Genomic DNA, 9,382 nt, shown 5'->3' on the forward strand with positions numbered 1-9,382 from the left:
CACAGCGGTGCCCGCTCTTGTCTGGAGGGCAGTGACCCGTGGTGCGAGCGCCAGCAACACGTGAGTGCCTCCGGGGCCGCCTCGCTTCCCTCCTCCCATCACCCCCAACCGCTTCCCTGCTCCGGTCCTCCTTCCCGCCAACCCCTGCCACATTCCAGAGAGTATGACACTCTGAGGACCCGGCCCAGGCGCAGAGAGACATCTTCAGGCAGAACCCCCAGAGAGGCCTCCCCGCGCTGCCTTTTCCTCAGCATCACATTACGTCAGGCGGAGTTTGTAGGGGCCACGGGGCGCCCAGCCCGGTTCTGCCCTCCTTGACCGAGGCCTTCCCTCCGGCATGCGCCCTACAGGCCTGCCCAGCCTTCCTCTGCGCCGAGCGCTTGTGGGGCCCTCGGCCATTTGTGAAGGTGGCTGATTGGCTGATGGTTAAAGTTTTCTTTTACGCAAGACCAATTTTCAAGCTAAGCAACTTTCTCTTTAGAGAGTCCTTAAAAGTGAACTTACAACTCGAGACAGCTCCCTCTTTTTTTATGTCTAAACTAAACAAACCATTCCTCGGCACATGTTTCCCGTCAATAAAAGCAAGTATTTCCTCAGGCGATCATGGCCCTGGGCTCCCCCAGAGTCCCTCCGGGCTTGCGCCAACTCTCCATGTCTTATCGCTGATGCCCGTCTGAGATGGGTCACTTGAAGCCAGCCGGTCACTGGCCCGTCCTCACAAAGAAGAGCTGCTGCCCCCCAGCCTAGAGGGATCCACGCCGCGTGGGGGACACTGGTACCCCATTCGCCTTCGTCCAAGGCGCCAGGGCTCGCAGAGTCATTTCCCGACACTCTGAGCTGCCCCTCAGATGGGAGTGGGGGGAGCGCTGTGGGCTCGGGTGGGAACTCAGACAGTTGCATTCCAAGTTGGGGCTTTCCTTCTCTAGCGCCTTCCTCTCTGAAGAGAACTCTGGAAAAGGACTGTGCCCTCACCCAGAGTGCGCGGGCCAGAGCGGCCGGCCCTGAGAGATACCCACGGGCTGGCTCGGCAGGAAGCGAAGCCATGAGGGTAGGCAGGGGGCGCTTAGGGAGAGAAACTGAGGCAAGGGGGTCCTGCTGGGAAGCCCCCAGGGGCCGTGGCCCACAGCCTCCAGTTTCTCCACATTCTGAGACTAAGAACAAAAACAATGCTTGAAAATAATTGCTTCTACACCATACTGGCGGGGGAAGGGAAACAGGACACTAAGCCTTTTGCCTGGAGTGGCCTTATTCCAGCCTAAGGGCACAAAAAGATGGCCATCAGGGTGTCCAGTGGGCTTCTGGCCTTCTCAAGCGGCCCCCCAGCCACCAGCAGAGGGCAGGTCCCTCCGGAGGAGCAGCGCTGAGGGCGGCTCGCAGGGAGGCCGAGGCCACCTCCCTACATGTGCACTTTACACATCCTGGTTAACGGAGAGTGCGGACAAGAGAATTCACCAATTTTTTGAAAATGCCCCAAATGGAAGTCCACAAAGCTGCCCTTCCTGTAGTGAATCCAGTCCTGTGTGGAGATAGCTGTCCCTGGCCAGGCCTCATGCCCCCCCGGGGGCGGGACAGAGTCCACCTCATCTCCCATCAGGGTTCATTCCTCAACCTTCCCAGTCCAACCCAGAGAGACCGTCCCAGACCAGGCTTCCAGGCAGGGCGCTGCTGTAGGAGGAGTTCTGAGAAGTGAACCGCACACAGAAGGGGTCCGCTGCGCCCTGGGGTCACTCCCTGGCTGCTGATAGCTCCACAGCGCTGTGCTTTAACGCCTGCGCCCAGGGAGGGCCCGAGCTAGCCATGTAACGGGCCTGGGCAGACTGGTGTCACCCCGCGAGCCTCTTCCCACACAGTGAATCTCAGAGGAGTTAATGAGACTCGCTATGTAGAAAGACGAGACTGAGGTTGGAGGCAGGGGACAGTGTCTACACACGCATCTGTGGAAACGCCTCAGCAGCAGCAGCTGAGGTAACGCCAAAGGCCCCAGACACAGTTAAGCCCGAGCCAGCCCAACCCTCCCATTCTGCATGGGAGGGGCTGAGGCTCAGTGAGGCTCAGGCTCTTCCTCAAAACCAAGCATCTAGGTGTGGCCGATGGGCCCCTCCAGGGAGCGCGGCTGTGTCAGGAACGGCTGTGTCAGGAACCCATCACACAGAGCTGTCACTACCCAGATGTCAGCTAGAATGCAAATGGTGCTGCCATTAAAAACAAACATTTGAGGCCCTCCCTGGTGGCGCAGCGGGTTAAAGCGCAGCACTGAGAAGCTAAAGCCACTTCCGCATGAGTTCGATTCCTGTATGCCCCGGAGGTGACCACATGGCGTGGCAGACCTCTCCTGACCCGCCCGCTGCTCCCCTCAGCAGTGTACTTCGTAGATCTGCCTGTTCTGCTCCCCACTCTGTCTCTGGTGAAGCCTCTCGCCGCCCCTGAGCCTCTGGCCTGTACCCCAGTTCTGTATCACAAATAAACAAATCTTAAAAAAAAAAAAAATATTGAACTTCACCTCAAAAAGCAGAGGAGGAAGTCAGGCCAACTGCACGGAAACTGTTATTCCCTCCTGAGAAAACAAAGCTAGAAGTCACTTTAACGGCGCTGAAACAGCAACTCTGTGCACAAGGAATTGGCCTTGCTAAACCCACAGATGTTGGGGTCAAGCTCAGAGTATGAGAACTGCCTGTTCCCTCCCGCCTCAAGATACCGGCGCCCTGGGGTGGCTCCTCTGAGCTTCAAGATAAAGCAGCTGACGGCAGGCAGGTCGGGGTGAGGAAGCAGCGGGGAGCAAGGGCCGGGTTCCCTGGGCAAAGGAGACCCCACTTTCAACTAGGAAGACGAGCTGAGGCCTGCTGACCCACTGGCACGCTGCCCTCCAGACCCCGCAGTGCCGAGAGTCTCGGAAATGAAAATTCTTGGCATCCAAAGATCCAAGGGCAGCAACAGGGGAAAGGGGAAAAATGCAAACAGCCGGCTGTCTGGGGCCGGCCCGTCGCGGCCTCCCGCAGCAGATGCCTAACTGCCCGGCGGGAACTTCGGCCGCTCGCTGTGAGGCAGCTGCTGAGTGGTGCTGCCGCGCTGACTCACAGCCCGAAACCCAGGACCAGAACGGCGTCCGTGGGACTCGGCACGCACAATGGGCGCGCTCGGCCCGGCAGGGGACACAGGCGCCTCCACTGGCGCGCCCACGAGGCCACTGATCACAGGAGCAGCGGTGCCAGTGCTGACAGTGCCCACGAGAGCACGCAGGAGGGAAGCGCGTCTGGCAGGAGGGGGTGTGACGGAAGAGGCAGCCGAGAGCGAGGGCGGCTCACCGCTGCCAGCAGCTGTCCAGTGAGCAGACGTGCGGAGCTCGCTGGCCCTCGGGTGACGGGTGCTGGGAGCTCTGCTCCCTCCTGGTGCACACGGCCCGGGTCCCTGGTGCGCGGCGCCTGACTCCGGGTGGGTGGCCAGTCCCGTCCAGCCCTGGCACCTCGCAGGCAGCCAGCACAGCCCCCGGGGGCAGCACCTGTGTGCAGGCGGCCACACACTCACTCTGCAGAGCGTCGTGGAAAGCCGCCGACAACACTCACCCACGCACGCGCCGTCCTCCGAGAACTGGTAGCCCTCCACGCACTCGCAGCGGAACGTGCCGGGGTGGTTGTTGCAGACGGCGTGGCTCCCGCACACGGAGGGTTGCTCCGCGCACTCATCGACATCTGCAACACGGTGGACAGAACAAAGTGGACAGGAGCTCCGAGCTCTCCGGGCACCCTCAGCGGGCTGAGGGAGAAAGCGTTTTGTCTCTGAGACCAATTTTAAAGAATATTTGTTCGTGCACACAAGAACTGGGCGCAGGCCAGAGGTGCGGGGTGAGAGGACGCCCCAGAGACAGAGCGGGGAGCAAGACAGGCGGATGGACTGAGGCACACTGCGGAGGGGGCCGCGGAGGGTGGGGGCGGCGGCCGCGCCCTGGGGTCCCTCCCCCATGTCCCTATCGTCCAAAGAAGGCATGAGGTTGGCTCCCCCACATGTAACTTGATCCCAAAGCAAAACAATGCTACTTCTCAGTAACGATAATAGCAAACAACTACACCGGAGACATTTTACAGGGGTGGAGTGGGGAAGGGGACCCCAGTTTCGCCTTCAAGCTCCTGCACACTGAGTGACTAGAATGTCACATGTATACTGGAGATGTCCCTTCTCTGGAGACCAATGCTTGGACATCATCTAGGGAACACATTGCTACATCAGTCCCCTCGTTTGACCTATACCAAGAGAAAACTTCCAAATAAACCTCCGATTTTCACAGAAGCAATGTCTGCTTCTGTGAAGCCCCCCAGCTGGGGGGCACAGCCGGACAGCCCCGAGAGCGGCCCCTTCTGCGACCTGGAGCCAGAGGTGGGCGAGGGGGAGAGCCAGACAGGACCTCACGGCTCCACCCTCCAGCTGCGGCCCCCGCGGCGGGAGAGAGACTGCTAGGGCCCCTCTCTGCTCCGCCCTCCGCGACACGCCCGCACAGCTGCCTGGACACTGCACAGACCCAGGGCCCCGGGCAGGGCCGCAGCCCTGCTGTGCCAATGCACAGCAGCACAGAGCGAGCTTCCAGCAAGGGTCAGGGCAGAGCTCCCAGGGGTCTTTCCCAAGCGCTAGTCCTCCCGCAGTCGTCCCAGAGGTTTATGGAAAGGAAGCTCTGGGTTTAAAGAAAATCCTCTTAGGTGGCTTGAGGGGGGCCTGGTCGCCATGTCCTAGTGGGAGCGCCACTGGTGATGGCCGGGGCCGGGGGCTGGGGAGCAGACGGTCACCAGCGAGTGCAGCCTGCACCCCCATGGGGCCTCCGTGGGCCAGCTGGGCTGCGCCTTCCCACAGAGCAGGACCCTACTAACCACATCCCTACCGACAGCTTACTAGCGCCTTGCGCTGGGAAATTCTTCCTGACATCTAACTGTCACCCTCCCGTATGTGAACCGCGGCTGGGATTTCAATCCTTTCGTTAGTGTCAAGAAAGAGCTGGTGATAATGCTCTCTCATAAAACAGCACAATCCTTAAGGATTTCTGTTCCTGTCACCCAATACCTGGTCAACCCCCGCTCCAGGAAGAGACTGCCTTCGCATAAGCCACTCTCTAGCCCAACAAGAAACTCCTGGATTATTACTGCTTCCTTTCCGGTCACTTACTACCTCGTTTCAACACAAATATCTCCAATGTGGCCCTTTCGTAAGTGCCAGCTCCACTGAGGAAAGTCTTTTTTGATTGATTTGTTAGGTATCTTGTGTGCACTCACAACTGCTCGATGAGCAACGAGCCGAAACTGTAACAACTCTACACGCAGGCCACGCTGCCAGGAGCCCAAGCTCTGCGACTCAAGTGGAATCTCCACGCCGCCGTGCAGGTGTGCACGGCCGTGTGCGTCCCACCGGCCTCGTTTCAGACGTCACCTCTCGCTACAGCCAGGAGGACGCTCCATGCTCTGGATTACAAAGACCTATGTCCCTCCCTTCCACAGCACATTCTAGGTCAGAATCATACATGAAAGGGTCTGCCCAATGCAATTTTCTTCCACAGCCTAGGGCCTCTGTGCACGAACCAGATGTCAGTGACCCAGAAAAATTGTCTGACTGGGAATGTACCTACATTCCGCGGTGCTGGGCCACCACTGTGGGGACTAACCACGTAAGAGAAGCAGGCCCACATCATTGCCTGTCTTCCTGAGAGAGCACGTCAGAGGCTTTCTAGGGTAGCAACGCGTCCCAGAGCACGGCTAGTCGTGCCTTGTGCAGTGACGCAACTCTCCCAGCACACGCTTGGCACCAACAGGGAACCAGCCAGCAGCTACGGTTCAGAAACAGCAGGCCTGGGTACCTGCAGACGTCCCAGCGCCCTACTGCCTCAGGAAGCTGAAGTAGTGCTACTGAAAGGCAGGCGCGGGCTACCGTCTTCGTGACCCTGGGAAGGCTTCGGCTACACACACGTCATTTCCCATCTGCCTGAGCCAATTCAGTCACTCAGGACTGCTGGGCTGTTGGGGAAGGCTTGTGATCACCAGAACCAGGCCCCTCCTCAGGGGCCCATGGCAAGGAAAGTGAGTCTCGGGCTGACCCATGGACCCAAAGTTATCAGCGAGCTGACTAAACTGGACGCCCTCTTCTCCGCCGGTCCCTGCGTTCCATTGTTTCACACCTTCCAGTGAGCACCTTCGATAAAGGGCGCGACCCCCCCCACCCCGCCCCCCGCAGCCCGATGGCCATACCGTAGCAGGTCCGCCCGTCTCCCCGGAAGCCAATGGCGCACTCGCAGGTGAACTGGGTCCCGGATCCCGGGCGACAGGCCGCGCTGGTGTCGCACCCGTGGGTGCCAATGTAGCAAGGGTTCTGCAGGGCATCCGGGGAGCCATCTGTGGGCAGAGACCGAGAAGCCAGGTGAGTGTCCCGCGCCTCCCCTGCGAAGGAAGCGGGCGGGCGACCAGGAGCCTCCCGAGTCATTAGGCAGAACGGCACAGGCATCGCCCCTGACCACAGCTGCTTTTAGGGCGTTCCATGGACGCAAGCCATCCCCGCTCCCTGCGTGGCCAGGACAGCGCAGGTGCTCAGCGGCGGGGGCCAAGCCCAGGGACAACGACCACGGCTAGGAGGGCCGGGGGTGTCCACTCTCTGGTCTCCTAAGACACAAAGGCCTCCCCCGTTAAGGGCCACCTGCTGCTTTACGGGAGTGGCGGGGAAGAAGGGAAACCCTCACACCCAACACCCAGGCCCACGCATCGCCTGCACCTGAACACTTAAACCTAGTGAGACCGACCGAGCCGTCTCGCGGCCAGAGCAGGGGCAGACCGGGGCGGCCGCCTCGGCCGCAGGCACGCGCGGGCCTGTTACAGGACGCTGGTGGGCTGCTGGCTCCGCAGCTGCTGCGCTCACCCCGCACAGGGCCCACAGCGTTGCTCAGCGCGTAGCGCAGGATCCTCTCCTCGCGGTTATAGAGCACGAACACGCTGTCCACCGAGAGCTGCTGGGTGCGGGGCGGGGCGGGCCGGGCGGGGTCGTGGGCGCACTCCTGGAAGCTGATGGTCTGGCGCCACTGGTAGGTGTGGACCGTGGCGTCGGACGCCTCGGGCTCCGTCACGCTGTACTGCCGGGTGGAGGACGAGGTGACCACTGCGAGGCGGGAGAGCGCGTCAGGGCCCGGGCCGCAGAAGCTCTGCGGCCGCCCCCGGTACCTGGCGGGGCCGCGGGGAGGAGCTACCGGGGCCACCTGCCCTTGCGGGGGCCACTCCGCCGCCCGAGGGCCTCGCACGCCGCGTGGCCGCCTGTCCTCATCACGGCCGCTCGCTCAATTCCTGCGCCGACCAGAGAGAGCCCAGAGACGAAGGTGAGGTGGGAGGACACAGGCGGGGTGGCCCCGTGTCACCCCTCGCTCCGTCACTCCCACGGAGGCGGCCGCTGGCAGCCACTCGGCCTTTAGTCTGATTCTCTTAGACGTGGTGGGGTGTGGGTGAGACAGCTGCGGGTTTCCGTGGGACAGACTAGCCCTGCGGCCACGGAAAACGGTCAGGCCTCCCTGGCGAGTAACGGGTTAGTGCCAGCACTGTGAAGCTACTGTGGCACAGTTCCGTCCCCGGCCAGGGGTGACCCACATATGGCTCAGCAGACCCCTCCTGTCTCCCCGCTGCTCCCCTCAGCAGTGTCTCAGTGGATCTGCCTGTCCTGCTCCCCACTCTGTCTCTGGGGCGTCCTCACTTCTCCTCACACATACCCTGGCCTGTACCCAGCTCATGTATGCATACATAAACAAATCTTTTAAAAGATTTATTTATGCACACAGAACTGGGGTGCAGGCCAGAGGTGCGGGGGCGGTGAGAGGACTCCCCAGAGGCAGAGTGGGGGGGCAGAACAGGCAGATCGAAGAAGCACACTGCTGAGGGGAGCAGTGGGCAGGTCAGGAGGGGTTTGCCGTGCCCTGGGGGTCACCCCAGGGTGGGGATGGAACTGGCCAGCCTGCAGTGCTGTGCTTAGCCCAATGCGCCACCAGGGAGGACCTAAATAAATCTTTAAGAACGAAAAACTGGGATTTACAGAGCACTGATGAAATGTCTCAGTGCCAGCTGCCTTATGGAGGTGGCTCATGCAGGAATCCATAAAAGGAATCCCCCAGGTGGGGCAGCTCTGTGATCGTAAAACCCGGGACGCTGACGAGGTTTCAGTAACTGGATTCTGGAAGGTTGCTGCAGAAAGGAGCAGACCACAACAGAGGAGGAGAGAGTCTTTTGCATCCTGGGAAAGCCTGCTTTCACCCTTACAACAAAGCTCTCAACTCCCTATCTAAAAAGAAAGGGGAAAAGACTTTATATGTGCGTGCCCTGCTGCACTTCACAACAAAAACCGGAGGATAAATAGCAGACGAGTGCGGCCGCCTCGCCCAGCCCCACGCACTGGGCTCACCGGGCTGCAGGCGGGAGCCGGGGCCCTCACCTCTCACCCGCTCTCGGCCCCCCAGGACAGCCCAGTGGGCCACAGGGCCTGGGCCCCTGGGACAAGCTTTCCGAGTGGCGACTTCATCAGCGTCTTCGAGACACTGCTATTGTTCGACTTTTTATTTCTGGGACTCGAGTCTCGGAAGAGAGTAACAGAGTCGGTCAAGATTCGTGACGAATATGGTCATTCCAACTCATGCGAGAAGGGAAATTTGGCCTAGAAAAGAGATAGGCTTACATCTCAGGCCATCCAAGGCATGCATTTCAAGTACGTCCCAAGCCAAACTCCTGGAGCTATCAAACAGGCGTGACGTGGAACCATGGGAAGGCGCAGCTGTGACGCCGAGACGGGGCTGCCACTCCAGGGAAGACGACACCCCTGGCTGCAGACTGTATAATACACCGCAGCAAGGTCCGTATATTCTACTGTGCCGCGATCATCAAGAGAATGTGCTTGTTGTCTGGACAAACACTAAGTGTTTTGGAAACGAAGGACCATGAGATGTACAACTGCGCCCCTCCCCCACACACGGGCGCTAGAACGATACAGTAAACCGTAAACACGGCAATATGTCCACTACGAAAGCCGGGAGCGAAAGCGATTGTGCAGTTTTCAATTTTTTGTAAATCTGAAATGCTTGAAGATAAAAAAGGCGCCATCGGTGCCATGCATCGTTTCCCTGGGACTTAAGACAAAATAACTGTATAGCCCCAATTTGGGGTAGGTCGGGAACCGCCTAAGGAACAGGTTGAAGGAAATGCATTTAACTCTAAATAATACCATCCCGGTTCACAATGGTCAGTCACGCTGACTTCCCCGTGCTCCTCACTCTTCTGTGTCCACCCTGGGGAGGTGGTTTTAAGGAGCTGCCGCCCCATTTCCCTGGGGCCAGCGGGCTGGGCCGGGCTGGGCTGGGCCTGGGCCTGGGCTGGGCTGGGCTGGGCTGGGC

At 60.0% G+C, this 9,382-nt stretch overlaps 1 protein-coding gene across 1 annotated transcript in view; it reads right to left on the reverse strand.

Annotated features, from left to right (window-relative positions):
* Positions 1-9,382, reverse strand: part of NID1 (nidogen 1) — a 54,103-nt gene that overhangs the window by 18,009 nt on the left and 26,712 nt on the right. The window contains exons 6-9 of the mRNA XM_012730851.1: positions 8,438-8,570; positions 6,880-7,178; positions 6,219-6,362; positions 3,561-3,686 (exon numbers count right to left, since the gene is read on the reverse strand). Coding sequence (XP_012586305.1) covers positions 3,561-3,686; positions 6,219-6,362; positions 6,880-7,178; positions 8,438-8,570 — 702 coding nt within the window. The remainder of the gene's footprint in view (positions 1-3,560; positions 3,687-6,218; positions 6,363-6,879; positions 7,179-8,437; positions 8,571-9,382) is intronic.

This window comes from Condylura cristata, unplaced genomic scaffold, assembly GCF_000260355.1.
Source record: "Condylura cristata isolate star-nosed mole 26May11 unplaced genomic scaffold, ConCri1.0 scaffold00029, whole genome shotgun sequence".
Lineage (NCBI taxonomy): Eukaryota > Metazoa > Chordata > Mammalia > Eulipotyphla > Talpidae > Condylura > Condylura cristata.